At 47.5% G+C, this 17,401-nt stretch overlaps 1 protein-coding gene across 1 annotated transcript in view; it reads left to right on the forward strand.

Annotated features, from left to right (window-relative positions):
• The first annotated feature begins 3,959 nt into the window (after positions 1–3,959).
• LOC142573995 (uncharacterized) overlaps positions 3,960–17,401 on the forward strand; it is a 46,819-nt gene continuing 33,377 nt past the window's right edge. The window contains exons 1-2 of the mRNA XM_075683195.1: positions 3,960–4,041; positions 4,153–4,314. Coding sequence (XP_075539310.1) covers positions 4,245–4,314 — 70 coding nt within the window. The 5' untranslated portion in view covers positions 3,960–4,041; positions 4,153–4,244. The remainder of the gene's footprint in view (positions 4,042–4,152; positions 4,315–17,401) is intronic.

The raw sequence follows: 17,401 nt of genomic DNA on the forward strand, positions 1-17,401 counted from the left end.
ATGTCAAAGAACGGTAATTTGACGACGTCCAAAGTGAACCTTGGATCAGTTCAATTGTAGGCCGGCGCGTCAGAAAACAGCAAGAATAGCCGGTAGACCCGTTAGACGACTCGTGAATGTTGTTGAAAAGACTATGACATCTTCTAGGTAACAGAGACATTATATATAGCTGCGAAGTAAGGAGTCCATCATTCTTTTGAAGGTTGCCAGGACATTAAAAAAGCCGAACGGCATGACCTTGAATTGGTAGAGGCCGTCAGGTGTTACGAAAGCAGTTTTCTCCCGGTTCATGTCATCTACCGAGATTTGCCAATAGTCTGATCGGAGGTCTGTCGATGAATAGTACTAGGCTCCGTGCAAGCAGTCGAAGGCGTCATCAATACGCGGCAACGGGTAGACATCCTTGCGCATGATTTTGTTGAGGTGTCTGTATTACACACAAAAGCGCCAACTGCCGTCCTTTTTCTTTAAAAAGACAAGGGACGTCCACGGACTGCATGATGGCTCGATAACGCCTTTAGACAACATCTCATCGACTTCTCGTTGTATCACTTGTCGTTCTGCATGTGAAACATGGTACGGCCGGCGGCGTATGGGGTTCGCGTCTCCGCTATATATACGATGGGGGACCACCGATGTCTGGGCTGAAGGGGCTCCGTCAAGGTAAAAATGTCGCGGTAATTTTCCAAGAGACGGCGCAGGTCAGCAGTTTGTGCTGTAAGAAGGTCAGGTGCAATCATCTTGCCAAGTTTGTCTGTGAGAGTAGGTGAATAGGAGGCTCTTGTAGAGGGCAACGGAATTTCCGCGCCAAGAGCCGATATTTCGCAATCGTTTCCAGGCGAGATGTCGCCCAACGACATGCCTCTGGGAAGAACTTGAGTCGAGCAGTTAAATTTAAGGAGAGGGAGCGAAGTCTGATTGCCTGTAACAGTGAGAAAGGTATGGGGAACGGCCAAATTTCTTTCAAGCAGTACGTCTGTGGTGGGGCATAGTACAGAGACGCCATCAGGAACAGATGGGAACGACAGCAGATGACGTACGTAGTGGCTTCAGGCGACAGGCGGATGTCTTGGAGGGAGCATAACGTGGTTGTGTGACCGGAGGACTGTAGCAGCTGTGGGGAAGGTATTCAAGCTCAATGACACTACAGACGCGCTATTAAAGAGGGCTGAATGGGACGATAAAAAGTCTAAGCCGAATATAACGTCACAGGGACATTATTCCAAAACAACAAACAAAACAGTCGTTAGGCGCCCCGCGATGCCAATGCGAGCGGTGCACATACCAAGCACGGTAGGCGTTCCTCCGTCGGCGACGAGGAGGGTGATTGATGCAAAGGGTGTGAGAACTTTGTTCAGGCGTCGGCGCAATTGGGCACTCATCACGGATACGTGCACGCCAGCGTCAATGAGTGCTGACACACTGACGCCACCGACTAAAACGTCCGTCAAGTTCTGTTTCGTCGGCAAAGTGATCAGAGGGTTTTGCGGTGGAGTCTTCAATGCAGCGTCACCTACGGGAGCTTCATCAATAGTTTTCCGAAGACGGGCTTCGGCGCTGCATCGGGGACGTTGGGTGACGAGCCTGAGGTGATAGGGACGATGGTCGACAGCTGGTGGCGAACTAGACGTCGGAATGACGACTAGGGACTGTTCTGAGGAGCAAAAGCGTCATTGTTTGGCTGTTGCGGTACTAATGGAGGCTGGCAACGACGCTCACTTTGTTCGGGGCGGTAATAACTGGTGAACGGCGGTCACAGAGGGTAGGAGACAGTACGGTTGTTACAATGGCGAGCAACGTGACCAATACGCCAGCAGGCAAAACAGATTGGCCGATCGCCTGCGGTTTGCCGATCGGCTGGATTTCCGTAGCGTGCAGGATACCGCGGGCTAGTCGATGGACATGGAGCATGAGACAGATGTGAAGCGGCAATGGCACATACAGAATGAACTCAACGAGTCCTTCGCGGACTATTGCCTGCACAAATGGTGCTGTAGGGAAGTTGTTCGGCTCATTGTGGCTGGAAAAAGAGCGGCAGGAGCCATGGCTTCAAGTTCTCGCCGCACTATGCACGTCAGATCATCTGATAATGATGGTAGCTGCACTCCTAGCCTGTCGTCACAAAAGGATGTTGCAGTTGTGTTCGGCTGACGTGCGAAAGGCATTGCAATGCGGCGAATCTTGGCCTGCTCAAAGCGTTGGCACTCTTTTATGATGTCCACCACTGTTTCACAATTTTTGCACATGAGTAGGTTGAAAGCATCGTCAGCGATTCCCTTCAGTACATGCCCAACCTCGTCTGACTCGGCCATGTCGCTGGTGGCCTTACGGCACAGAGCCAGCACGTCCTGGATCTAAGAGACATATGATTCTTTGGACGTCTGGGCGCAGGTCGCTAGTTCTTACTTAGACGTGCTCTTCCGCCCGGCGGGACGGCCGAACAAGTCCCTGAGCTTCTGTTTGCACGTGCCCGGTGGTTAAGCTCTTCCCCGTGGCTGCTATACCACACCTTCGCCGTGCCTTGTAGGTAGAAGACCAAGTTAGCCAGCGTAATCGTCGGATCCCATTTTTTGTGGGCACTTACACGCTCATACGTGGCAATCCAGACTTCCGTGTCGGTGTGGTCGGTGCCACAGTAGGTTCCTGGCTCCTGCGGCTGAGCCAGTACAACCGTCGGGGTTGTAGGAGTTGACGTGGGCCGCGCCATCTCGGGTCCTGTTTCATCCATCATGTTGTCCAGTCCGAGGTGACGACCACTGCGGATCTCCGTTGTTTTTTCTCGTGGGTACCACGCACCTGTAACCAATTTGTTACGTTGCAGAAGTCACATATAAAGATGTCTTTACAATATTTACAAGAAAGAGAATGATTCCTAAACAAGATGGCTGTCGAAACCGATACCACCTCTACACGTCAAATCATCTTCTTCTGACTGGCGCCACTCTTCGATGCGCCGTAAAAATATTTTTGCAACTGAACCACACTTTATGACGCTACGAGGAGCATTTCCCGCGGCACACACTGGCCTACCACTCCGTACGTGTTAAGGAGCGCGCTTTAAAGGAAACATGCGATGCTCGTCGATTTTCCGTTGATAACTCTCTGAGATCTTTAGCGCTGGAAACCTTTGAATTGCACGCCATAGCAGTATAAGTGTGATTTTGAGTTGCACGTTTGCGGCTGACCCAAGCGAGAAGGTCGAAAATTAGAGAAGCGATAGCACTATTAGCGTCAGGGCGAAACGCAAGTATTTGAGTTCACTGCGAGCTCATGAGCTCGCAGTGAACGGCATCATGAAAGGCATCATGAACGGCATCAGTGAAAGGCATCATGCATGCATGCATGATGCCTTTATAAATTGCGTTAACTTCGAAATGGTTAAGCTGCGCGTTCGCTTTCTTTAGTATCATCTCATAAACAACGAGAGATGACCAATAAAAGTTCTACTGCGATATAAGCGGTACTTATACGGTATATTTTGACAGTGCGCTCTGGTCTCGCTTGTCGTAATACTTTCCTTTACGTGTCTCTTTAATTACGTGGTGCACGCGAAGCACAAAAGTTAAAAAGTGAGGTCGAGGCATTCGCTTTCTCTAGTCTCATCTAGTAAACCACGAAGGATGACCAATAAAAGTCCTATTGCGATATAAGCGGTACTTATACGCTATATATTGACAGTGCATGCGTTCCGGCCGAGCTTGTCGTAATACTTTCCTTCCCGTGTCTCTTTAATTACGTGCTGCGCACGAAGCACAAAAGTTAAACAGTGAAATTGAGCGAGCGAGAGGACACAAAGGGGTAGGCCGCGACACCGCAACAATGATTACCGGGACAAAGTGACGGGAGGAAACGAGCGCGTTCGCAGGGGCTGCACGGCACGACAGGCAGGGAGACAAGAGACGCGCACACCCAGGAAGACAGGCGCGAGCACCACGTCCCAATTGTATTCCAATCGTCCCGCTGGGGTTCCCATATCCGACGGAGAGCGCTAACGCAGCCTTGCTCTGCGTGGGGCGAACGTCGAGGGTTGCAAGGCCAGAGGTGCGGATTCCGGGCTGGCTGCGACGGCTCGCGGCGCTACGCGGTTGCATTTTCCCGTCGTCATCACCCGCCTCGGTACTGTCGAGACTGTTTTTGTTTCTCCTCGTGCAGTCAACAAGGGAGACGACCGCATTGGTTCAGCGGCTGCTAAAGCTGCTGCTGCTGCTGCTGCTGCTAGGGCTGGGAATCACCGAGCGAAAGCAATGACCGACGATGGTGCGCGGGATGCGATTTTTCTCAGGCTCTTCGTACTCTTCTCCGTGATTACTACAGGTGAGACCACGTGAACAATAGAAAGGAAACATTGCAGTTGCACCTATGATGCGAAGCAGTAACGCGATAGCTGGCGCAATAGTATGCACAGCGGGCCTGCCTTGTGCTGTTCGCTCCGGCACCGAGTTGAGCAAACGTTCGCAGACTGCTTTCGGGAAGAAGAAAACTTTCTTCGATGTTGACTCTAGTCCGTTACGTCTTCTTTTGTGGAGGTGGCGCTCCCACGTGGCTTTTTCTTCCTTCACTTTCGTATCCTGCTTTTCACTTCTTACCGTTTGCTTCGATTTGGTTCTTCGAGCTTGGTGCTGGTTTATATGTCAATAGCAGAGCGTGGTGTCAGCCAGTCGTTGCCCTCTATGAGTATTACAATTTTCTGTTGTAGCATTGGTAGAAGCGCCATATTATGTGCAGTAAGTTCTGCACTGGTTCGTTTGCTAACGGTAGGAGTGGCGAAGTAAACTTTCACAGGGGCGTGCGGAGATATCGCGGTGGGGTGGGAGGAAGGGGGGGGGGGGCACGTTATATTTGATGCACACGCAAAATTTAGCCTACGGTTAATTAGGACCTTTACAGTAAAATAGCTATTGAAACGCTCGCGAGGATTTACAAGCGTAATACGCGCATTAACGCGAAAGCGTTAAGGACCCCGTGCCGCAGGAAATCCGGCGTCGACCGTCTTGTTGGCAAAAATAATTTCGAAGCACGCTTACGCAATCACTATTTTATCACCTCAATTGCTTAAAACCTTTCCTGTCATTGTTCACAAAGTTATTACTTGGAATTTTGAGAATGACAGCCCACAAACAAATGTAATGTAAAAAAAAAAAACGCCGACAGCACATACCTTTTATGTTAGCTCTTCTAAAACTGAAATATTAAAGTGCGAAACATTAGCAGGAGATTGACCCAAGCAAGAAGCCGCGTTTCTACACTCTAAAAAAAGTTTGCACCCTTTGGGGTGTATACCTGCCGCACAACGATAATCGTCATCTGCCTTGCTTGCGTTTCTTTTCTTGAAAACGCCGCGCCCGCTACTTTCCTGTCGGGAATGCTATGCCATGCTGATAACGCGCATGTTGTTCGTTACTGAGAAGTACCGGGCTCACAGCGTTAGAGAAAGGAAATGCGGACAAGACAGATAACGTTTATTTTTGTGTGGCAAGATTACAACCGATATCTTTACAGGAAATGCCGAAATATAGCAAGCGAGAGCTACCGAAAGCAACTATTTGTGAAAGGTGCTTGTCAACAACAAAAAAATCTAAACTTTTGTGAAAATAATAGTTGGTGCCAGAATATGCGAACTGATGTTTTCTTTCTTGTTGGACTATTGAGCAAGTTATTATTTGCGGCGAAGCGGGCGACAGAAGAGTTTCGGACATTTCCCGTTACATGTTAATACATCACTAATAAAAATTGACATGCCCTTTCTATTCCACACGTGTCTGTGCATCATAACAAAAAAAAATCGGTTGGTGACTCTCGAGTTTGCTAACGTCCAAAAACAACACTGGAGCTACGAGAGACGCGGTATACAGCGGAGTGCTGAGGATTAATTTGGACCGATCGGAAGTTATTTAACATGCACATAAATCTAAGCCACAAAGATTTTGAGCATTGACACATTCGTGCGCTGAGGTATTAAAAAAAAAACCCTACCATGTCTTATTTGGATTACCTGTGGAGGTGATTGTTCCACATTTCTCAAAAGGGGTGATGCAACTGTATGAGTTAAACTGCCCTATGGTTGAATATTTGTAAAGTCAGTTTGATTTATTTAACGAAAGTACCATCTCCAGTACCACTGCTGTTCATGGCACAAGTCGTCTCAATTCTTTTTTCTCTCACCGACAACTGCTAGCTAAGCCACGTCGCCGCAGGTTAACACTCCGCCTATTGTTCATTCAGCCAAAATGACTATCAGTGTTAAATCGTATATTTTGTAAAGCTAGGGACAGTCGGACTGATGGTCACTGAGACTTCGCACTATAGCAGTTAAGATCATACGTGATACGATGGTTAAATGTAGGCGTCACATTGAACCCTGTACCGTTGAAACATGAAAGAATAGAATAATAAAAAAAAATATGTATTCAATGCGTTCGACTATATCCGTTGGAATTTAAAAAGAAAAGAAGAAAGAAGAAGAAGGAAGACATATTTAATGGCGAACATAAACGTTGCTGCTGAGTGCCTATGGTGTTCCTTCCACGATTAAGGTCACCTGCTCAATAGCCCCTGTACATTGGCGTGGAGGTAAGCAGTACACGTACACAGTTTCTTTCATTGCTCTTAGCCAAGCCACTCACACCTCCACTTGCTGATGGCCAAAGCTTTGAGTCAAGTGTTTCTTTCTTTTTTTTTTTTTCATAAATCGCTACCAAAAGGACGTATGCGTAGTGGTTGGGAAGGCCATACAAACGCAATGGTAATTTCCTTTCTTAAATATACGCCACAAGTACTCGGTACTTTCAGAGACATAAAAATTAGCACGTGACGTGCATTTTCACATATCAGCTACACGGAGGAGAGAATGACATTTTGAATTGATGTCGCGTTATTTCTACGAGAAAATGGATTTAGCGAGTTTTCTTTCTTTTCCTTGACTACATTTTAATGCGTGCATTATTTCCAGTTGTTTGTTTTGCTCCGAATTTACCGCCACCTGTAAGTCATTCAAATGTCTTAAGCGAGGAGTTTTTAAGCTTATTCAGTTTGCAAATAACGATTGCCTGGAATTCCGTTAGGTAGAGGGGATCCAGGTCCGTATCTGACACAACCACATGTGGTCGTTCAAGCTAGATCTGTTACCGTGAACCCGGACGCGTCACTATACTCTGACCGTTCTTTAGATCTGCACAGTCAACCGATTAACACCTTTGCGGATCCTGAAAAGTGTAAGCTGGTCTATAAATACCGAGCTTACGCATTTACAGATCTAAGGGCGTGAGTTACAGACGTAAAGTACCCTTAAGCGTGTAAATCGGTTTACAGTGAATACGTGATTGTATTATTTTTTCATTCTTTTTGCTTGCAACGAAGACGTTTTCAACCCGTTTTCAACACGTGACCTTGCACCGTTCAGCAGCAATACTATAAACAAACTACAGGTGCCCTCTCAAAGTAACCTTGCGAAAGCAGTGTTTTCTTTATGCTTCCGGCAGTGACTTCCTGTCAACGCATTTGCGATGCATTCCACACACCGCGCGTTCAAACGGCTTCCTGTTTTGGAAACTTCACTAACTAAAACAAGATTGTCGCCGCTTTCTGTGCACTCCTCCGTGTGCAATAATCCCAAAGTCAAGCAGCGTTTGCACACCTCAGTAGGACAGCTCGCTAGTTGCGAGAGTAAGTGTAGGCTCTGCGAAAATGAAATTGGGAAGGGCGAATGAAAACGACACGAGGAAAACTAGTGACGACAAAGCTAGTGGCTTTTGTGTTATCTTTGTTTCTACGTCATGCGCTGTAGCGCCCGGTAAACATGAATTAAAATTAACCAGCTAGGACTTCGACATCTTCGCATTCAGATGCACGTGAAAGGCAAAAGTGCCTAAATTTGCTACACACTCAACTAACCTGAATGAAATGTGTTGCATAGAAAACAAATAAAAGATAATTTATGGTCAGCGTTACAGAGCAGAACTCTTATTTGCGGCCTCAAATAAAAAAAAGAATGTCGCAAATAAATAAATATATATTTCAGTAAAATATTTACAAACATGTGATTCCACGTCAAAATCATGTATCAATATTTCCGAGACACTCTCTATTAAAGCGTTATAAAAATAAATCCAAAATATTTAGCCATAATTCAAGTGCAATCATTACTTTTTCTACAGGAGTCTTAGAGAAAAAAAATGTGTTGACAAATCATTATTATGCACTTCGAAGCAGTATGTTTGGCATATTAACTTTGGTGTTCGGCGGAAGCTTCTTTGGAGGAAGAGACGTGCCTGAAATAATACATGTACTTGCCAAAAAAGAAAAAGGAAAAAAGAAAAAGAAAGGCAGCGGACTTCGGCGATTCCTTCAGCTGTCAACTCACTGCCACAGCAGCGTTCTTTCACAATAAAAACCACCGTTCATTATTTTCTTGCTTGCCGATTTTATTTCGGGTAATGTGGGGAGAGTGGGCAGCCGGCGGTTATAAGGATCTTAGTTGAGTGGGGATGAGTGCGGTCGTGGAATGACGTATTCAGTTCAAGCAACAATTAGCAAAAACTGAATATTTCAATAAATTTTAAACGTTCGTTAAAGTTACATGATATTAGAGAAGGAATATTGCTGTTCAGGTAAGTAAAGTGTGTCTTTATTTTCTTTGTAACATACAAAACTGCCTTTCTATGTTTCATAGTAAAGCGTCTAGTGGAATTCGAAGTACATGGACAGACACTCTCAGATTGCCTATGTCTAAGTAGGTGAGATGTATTTAAAGAAAATGTATGGCTTTATGAAACCTTAAATTTGTAGGTGTTTGGCAAATGGCTTATGCTTATTTTTTCTTGTTCAAGGCGGTCTATACTATATGAATATATTTCATGCACTCAATTTTTTGGGCATCATGTTAATTTTCGTCTCTTTTTCGTGTTATCATGGCGAGGTTACCTTGTGGTACTTGTGGTCAGTGTAATGAGCTTCGAGGATTTGTGTAAAACAGTAATGTTTTCTGATTGTATTATTCAGTAGGACAACGTCCGAACACCTCAACCACTCGACGTGTCGGCAGCGTGGCATTTCAGATTACTGTTAAATATGACGTCTCCTTACGCCATTTTTGAAATTCAATTTCTTGTGGAGGTAAATGTTCCAGCGGCGGATGATTAGAAGGAAGGGGCGGGGGGTGCAATTACTGTGTCATAGGCTTCATGCTTTTCAGGCTCGATAGGTCATTTTGAAAGCCCGGGCATAAGGATTAGTCAACCCAAAACTTCCACAACTGACGTCACGTGAGAAATGACACAGACATTTTTGACACAGTATTTCGACACTATATAAGAGCATGGACGGATTTAATAGAATTTCCAGATAATGTTGGCTGAATTCCTTCAAGTGGCGCCCTCAATAATTTTGCCGAAACACTTTGGTGCGGATTAGTCGTTTCAATTTCAACATAGGCTGAAACAGTATGATTACAAGTGGGAACAAGGACACCATAGAAAAATCCGTTCCACAGGATGATCAAGCACTGACTGTCAATTGAATTTTCATTCAAAGAACGCTAGGCTTTTATAGCCTGCCCAAAACAAGCCTGCGCGCACTGGTACCAAGACAAGATCAGAATTTCTCTTGGAATAAAAATTCACTTGGTAGTCACAGCTGGTTTTGTGGTACGTGTTTTCCGTTCGTGTCCTTACTTCAGTCGCGATATTTCAGCTTATATTGTAACCGAAGCAAGCCTGCGCCCTTAAGACAGCTGGTTTAGTGTCCTTGGCCCCTTTCGGACGTATTAAAATGTTCTATCCATATTCCTCCCCCGAATAAAGTAATCTGTAATAAAATTCAAATTAAAATATTATAGTGCAAAACAAACTAGCAGAATTGAGTTGCCTATTTGCGAGTAGAAGACCTAGTGATTTATAGAACTTCCTCCAAGTAAAAATAATCGGAAGTTTCCAAATTTCTTCATTCACACGCTCGCATCATGTTTAGTGTATAGGTGGTCGTTCATGAGGACGCAGACTCAGCCCCTCTCCCCTTTACCTCCCATCCACCAAAGTTCTCAGGCGCCTGTTCAAGAATAGACGCGTGTACTTTTGCGTTTTCTATCTGGTTGGTGAATATATCGATAACTTCACCGATACACATAATTCTCCTCGCAATTATTTGCGATCATTGCATAAACGCTGTGTGCAATGTAATATATATCCAATGTTGCCCGGAGGCAAACCCAGCAGACCTCTTGTGACGGCACGTCTCAGAACCAACAGTGTTAGGAGGCTGCGCGGAGTGACTCTTGACGCTCGCTTAACGTAATCACACTCCGCTTCGGCCAATGCCAGGATCACTCAGCGTGGTGCCAGTTCTGTACGATAAGAACGGGCTCCAGAATAGAGTAATAAAGATATTTTGATAAAGCGACAGAAATAAAATGTCCGCAATCGCACCGTGCTTCCCCTTCAAAGACTTCCCACGTGACAGAATCGCGTTATTACCCCCCCCTCCCCCCGTCGCCTTTCTCTTTCTATTTTTTTTTTTAAAAATAGGGAGAACCGCCTCTGCATCGTATTTCGAACAGGGGGCGTAAAACTAAACGAAACGAACCAGAAAGCCTCTGCGTATAAATAGTACACAGTCCCGGAACAAAAGCATCGCGGGGCGCTGGTCAAAGAGATGCATTCGGTACAAAAGCGTGCCGCTTGCGACCAGGCCGCTATTGCGTTTTCCCTCACGACGCCCTCATCCTGCCGCTGCTACACGCGAAAGCGCTTTACAATGCACGCGCGCACTAGCGCCGCCACAAACACCAGCGGCGAGCCATCGGTCGCGGGCTGTGCTAGCCGGCAGTGCGCTAGGCTTTCGGTCGATTGTCTGAGTGCTTGCGGGGTGCGCTTAAAATAACTGCCGCGGGAGAAAAAGAGTGCGTGACCTCCGCGCAAGGCGTGCGCACACACAGGGCGCGTATTCCGGTATGCGAAGAAAGGCAAGAAAAATTCGGACGGTGCTTAGATTGTTGCATCGTGTCTCAAGAAGGCCACTCGCTCTCTGTGCCACTGAGGCCCGTGCACGGTGTGCCGCTCCACCGAAGCTCGCGAAGGCGTTATACGGGAGGGCAGAGGAGTCAGGCGGAAGAAGCGAAAGCCCCCTCTGGGCGGTCCGTCGAAGGCGTCTACTCGCTTCCTCGCTTCCTTCCGGCGAGCGACCTTCTTCCTTCCTTCCTGTACGGCAATAATAGAGGCGATATACATGCACCTCGCGGAGTAAGCCCCACGTTTCGAGTTTACACAGCCTATAGGGTGGCCGGCGATTAAGTCGACCGCGTATCCGGCGAAGAAGGTGCAGTTGGAATATATACGGATTCTCCGTATCGACCACGATCACTCGTAGGCTGCTTGCTATGCGTTACAATAGATCCGTTGCACGCATGCAGACCCACACCTTGTAGAGCGTACGCGCGCACGAGCATGTTCATCGACAGTGCGACTTTCTACAACTACTCAAGTATGGGCGCTGGGGAAGTAGCGCAGGGGTCAGAGGATCTGCACTGCGTGTGCTTTATTCAGCACGACCCTCACACGCACGCACGCACGCACGCACGCACGCACGCACGCACGCACGCACGCACGCACGCACGCACGCACGCACGCACGCACGCACGCACGCACGCACGCACACACGCACACACACACGCACACACACACACACACACACACACACACACACACACACACACACACACACACACACACACACACACACACACACACCGTTATTCTCGGCGACTCTTGCACCTGCTATACGTGTGTCTTTCATGCGCAGGAGAAAATGGACCGCAGCGCCTCTCACATGTCGTTGGCGTTTAAGTTAGTGGTAGCGCCACCAACTGGGGTTTCTGGCTTAATGGAGGAGCGCGTGATTTCAGGCTTGTCGGTCAACGCAAACAAGAGAGCGCGGAGTGTGAGCGTTTGATACGTCTTCAAGAGTGCAGGGGTTGATTATACAACTGCCGGCGCGTTCCTCGAATCAATGTTATCAGAGGTGGAACACATGCAGCTGCCCGATGCCACCGGCGGATGAAGTGTACTGTGCCTAAATTTAAATGACAACGAGCCAAGCGTGCTATGCTAAGGTTTTCATCTCTATGAAGTCATTTGAGCGTATTTGCACAGCGCAAACAAGGCCAGAAGAACGGCAAAAGTTGAAGCGGGGTCTTAAAAGTGTGTGGGTTACCGTGGACCGTACTAAATGCTTGGTGCTGTGCTGTTCATGAAAACAGAGAGACGTATGGTGAGAAATACATTGCTGATATTCTTAGATGATCAAGAAGTACCAGCAAAGCTTTACAAAACAACTGCGGCACCGACGACAACAGCGAATTTCGACTGGTGGCTGCAAAGACAAGTGAATTTTTTTTTCTTTTCCTACTACGAAGATCTTTGTCATGCAAGGAAGCTCTGCAAGAGCGTACAATATGCAACGTGGGCATAACCGTCGCGGGCGTCGGCAACCATGTTCATCCGAACACTGCTTTCGTCCTTCATCTTCATCGATTTTAGCCGCTGTGCATCAATGCGCCGTTGCATGTCTTTATCTGTATCAGCTTCGTCAATACGGTAATTTATTGTTTCATTATAAAGGCGGGCTAAGGAGGAGGAGGAGGAATAAACTTTATTTGTGCACAGCAGATTTGAGACCTAGGCCTCTACCTAAATGACGGCCTCGAGCCCTTGGGCCCTGGCGGCATCTTCGGCCTGCTGGATTGCCTTGAGTTGGTCTTCCGGTGCACAGCTGAGCAACGCGGTCTCCCACTGCTCTCTGGTATTAATTATTTTATTCTGTATGGGTGTACGAGGACAAGCCCAAACCATATGTTGCAGGTCCGCCCTTTCTTCACAGAATCTACATCTATCCGTGTAAAGGTCCGGGTAGTAGCGGTGGTAGGCCACCTGGTTCGGATATGTATCTGTTTGTAAGAGGCGCCATGCCGTCGCTTGCCGTCTATTTAACGAGGAGTGTGCCGGGGGGAAATGGGCCCTTCCCAATTTATAGTGTTTGGTGATCTCGTTAAAGCTGGTCATCCGGTCTCTCTCCGTTCCCAGTATTTGTTGCGTGTCACCTGCTCAGCCTGTCAGTTCTCGAGCCAGGTTGTGCGCTATTTCGTTGCCGGGAATGGAGGAGTGTGCGGGTGCCCATATAATGTGAATGTCGCGATCTTCACGAAAGTTGTTTAAAATTCTCAGTGCTTCCGGCGAGATTCTCCGTTTTGCATAGTTCTTGACGGCTGTCTTGCAGTCGCTTATTACGATGTTAGCTTCCGTGGAGGCTATTGCCAGTACTAAGGCAGCTTCCTCCGCCACCTCTGCCTTCCATGTTTTTACCGTCCCACTAACTCTGCAGTCACCCTCTAGACTCGTAGCAACTATCGACATACTCTGTCCATTTGCGTACTCCGCCGCGTCCGAATAGACCACGTCCCTGGCACTACGGAATCTTTTGTGGAGAGCTCTCGCTCGTGCGTTTCTTCGATCTTGGTGAAACTCCGGGTGCATGTTTCTGGGGATTGGGGGTATTGATAGATGTTCCCTTATTTTCCTTGGGATGTCTATCCGCACTCCGTGCTGTGCTTCGTAGGTTATTCCGATGTCATCTAAGATGTGTCTCCCCGTCAAACTCTGTGTAAGCCTTTCACACTGCGCTACTCTCTGGGCCTCAATAAGTTCGTCTAATGTGTTGTGCACGCCGAGCGCCAAGAATTTCTCGTTTGACGTATTTGCCGGAAGTCCCAAGGCTTGCTTATACGCCCTTCTAATAGTGCAGTCTATCTTGGCTTTCTCTGCAGCATAGAGCTTGAGGTAAGGAACCACATATACAATACGACTGATTACGAATGTTTCTATTAATCGGATGAGATTGTGCTCTTTCATGCCATAGTGCCTGTTGGATATCCGCTTTATTAGTCTGATTGTTTGTTGAACACTATTGTCAAGTAGTCTAATGGTTTCTCCGTTATGGCCGTTTTCGGATATGCGGAGTCCCAGTATTCTCAGGCTCTCCACTATCGGTATCGCGGTGCCTTCTACTGTGACCGCAATGCCCGGTCTTTCCCTAATGCTTTTTCGACCCCGGCATGTGGGCCTATAGAGCAGAAGTTCTGATTTTTGCGAGGAGCATCTCAGTCCCTTGTCTTTGATATAGTCTTCCACCGTGTTTACTGCTGTTTGAAGGATATCTTCCACATACCCATCACTTCCACCCGCCACCCAAAGGGTGATGTCGTCCGCGTAGAGGCTTTGTCCGAGTCCTTCTATCTTTTCGAGTCTCGCAGGAAGGCCGATCATTGCCACGTTGAATAGAAAGGGAGATAGGACTGAACCCTGCGGGGTACCCCTATTACCTAGCTTGAGCGCGTCCGATTTGGATTCTCCAATTGAAATCTTTGCGGTACGATCTGTCAAGAAGTCTTTGATGTATGCGTGTGTTTTACGTCCTACATCCAGCTTTTGGAGATTTTGTAGTATGGCCTTGTGCGTGACGGTGTCAAAGGCCTTAGTTAGATCGAGACCTAGTATTGCCTTAGTGTCTAGACTTTTCTCACCGGCATCTATGATCTGATGTTTTAGTTTGAGCATAATATCCTGCGTCGATAACTTTGGTCGAAATCCAACCATGGTATGTGGGTAAAGTCCTCCGTCATCCATGTATCTCGTGAGACGTGTGAGAACCACATGTTCCATGAGTTTACCGACGCAGGATGTCAGTGATATGGGCCTTAAGTTCGTCAGTTGTGGTTTCTTTCCAGGCTTTGGTATAAAAATTATTTGGGCTGATTTCCATTGACTTGGAATGCTGCCTTGCTCCCAGCAGTTACTCATGTAGGCAGTGAGAGCTCGGATGGATACATCGTCGAGGTTCCTGAGTGTTTTGTTGCTTATCCTACCAGGTCCTGGTGCAGATTTCGAGTTGAGCCTGGTAAGTTCATATCTGACTTCTGCCTCCGTAATAGGGGTATCAAGATCAGGATTCTCGTTACCTAGGTAATCCGGAAGTAGTTCTCTATCCGCATCTCCAACGTACATCTTTTGGAGCTCTCGAAAGAGCTCTTCTTCTGTACCGTTGTAGCTGTGTATAACCTTCTGTAGATTGTGTCTTTGTATGGTTTTTGTACTTCCGGGGTCCAAGAGGCATCGGAGAATGTTCCAGGTCTTGGACATTCCTATCTGCCTTTCCATCAAGTCGCACGTGGCTTCCCACTTCTGTTGGGTTAACCTATTTGCATATATCTCGATTTCCTTGTTTAATTCCACAATTCTCTTCCTTAAATTCCGATTATGTTTTTGCTTTTTCCATCTTTTCAGCATGCTACCTTTTGCTTCCCACATGTACAATAATCTGCTATCCATCTCCTCTATACCTGCCTCCTCTGGAACAGTTTTGGTAGCTCGTTTAATGTTTTCTTGCAGTTTCTTTGCCCATTTCTCAATGTCCGTTATAGTGTCGTCCGCATCATCCTGTCGGATTTTGCGGAAAAAGTCCCATTCTAGTAGCTTCAGTTCTCTCCCCCTCTTTTTCCTTGGGCCTGCTTGTACCGTTGTGACGACGATGTAGTGGTCACTACTTAAGCTTTCCTGCATGTTTGTCTATTGAGAAACTGCTAAATTCTTCGTAAATGTGAGATCTGGTGTCGTGTCATTGGTTACGCTGTTTCCTATTCTGGTTGGTGCCTGAGGGTCAGTTATGAGCGTTAGTCCTTTGTGCTGGGCGTCTGCCCATAGGCTTCGGCCCTTAATGTTCTCTATGCTGTATCCCCAAGCCGCGTGTGACGCGTTAAAATCGCCAACCACGACTAGTGCCTGCTTGTGCGCTACGCTCAACACTTTGCGGAAGAGTGGGCCGAATTTGGGATTGTGCCGGCGTGGACTATATATGTTCAGAATAAATAGACTTCCCTCTTCTTTACGGGAGGGGATTATTTCAATCAGGACGTGGTCTATGCTGCGCACACCGGTATCGTGCTCGACAGCCGAGAGGTTTCTGTGTATCAGCGTCGTGACGGTTGCCTTCTCGCCGGAAGCACTGTACGATTTATACCCCGATAATTTTGCGATCCCCCCGGTTTCCTGCAGGGCGATGACATCTGGCGCCTCCTTACTTGTTACGAACTGCTTCAGGTTTCCTCACTTGCGACGATACCCGCGGCAGTTCCATTGCCAAATCGCGTATTGGTTACGCGGCGCCATGTTGATTTATCTGTTCTTCCCCGGTGGCCTTGCTATTTTCTACCGCATTCGGTCTGTATACGGTTTGCTTTTGACCGGTCCTGCGCCTGCCGGCCTAATATGCTTTGGTGTGCTTTCTAGTGCCACTATGCTATTCTCTAATCCATCGAATCGTTGTTTAATCTCTACAGACATGTTTGGGATTTGTTGCTGTAACCCATCGAACATTCCTTTAAACGTTCCCATAACCTCGCTGATTGCAAAGACACTCTTTTCTTCAGCCGTTTCTTGCGCCTTCCTTTTGTGTGGTGGTGCTTCTCCGTTCGCTTGCGTGGGAACGGGCGTTGGAGCGCGACTACGCGTCGACGTCGCACTGGCGGAGGGTGCGTTGCCATTCTTTTGTTGCTGAAGCTTTGCGTTTTCTGCCCTAAGCTGCTTGATCTCATCTTTAAGCGTTGCATTCTCTCGGGTAATCTGTTCTAACATGTTTCTAATCTGAGTCATTTCCTGTTCTGGGGCGGACCCTTTAACTTTAGGCGATTGAGTAGCAGTGCCGGAGACCGCGCTTGCCCAGCTCACCTGTGCTTTGCTCCCGTCTCCCCCTCGATTAGTTCTCGAACCGGACCTCGACCTTGATCTCGTCCACGATCTGGTCCTGGACCTGGACCTGGAGCGTTCACGACCGGCTTCCCCTGGCAGTCTCGGGAAGGAACCGGAACGGTGTCTTCCATAGTTTTTCCTGCTTGTTTCTTCTCTGTCGGTTGAGGGCTGCTTGCTCGCTACAGTCTTATGATTATTGTTGTTGCTCCCTCTGTTTTCTTTGTAGTTTTGGTAGTAGTACTCTTCCTCTTCGGCATCTTCTTCTTCCCTCCTCCGTCGCTCCCAGCGGCGTCTCCTGACCAGGTACGGTATCTTGTATCTTGCTTGGCACTTCTTGTCTCCCGTGAGGTGGTCTTTGCCGCACAGTTGGCACTTCGCGTCGCAGTTGTGATCCTGCTGAGGATTCTTGCACCCACACCCCCGGCAAATCTTGTCTTCAGGGTTGGGGCACACGTCAGCCCTGTGCCCTGTTCTTCCGCATCCATAGCATATGTCGATGTGTTTTTTATACAAGGAGCACTGGATAAGCATCGCTCCATACCTCACATATCTTGGGACGTGAAAACCTTCAAATAAAATGATCACGTTGTCTGTGTTACCGCTTCTCTTGGCGT

Source organism: Dermacentor variabilis, chromosome 3, assembly GCF_050947875.1.
Source record: "Dermacentor variabilis isolate Ectoservices chromosome 3, ASM5094787v1, whole genome shotgun sequence".
Classification (NCBI taxonomy): Eukaryota; Metazoa; Arthropoda; class Arachnida; order Ixodida; family Ixodidae; genus Dermacentor; species Dermacentor variabilis.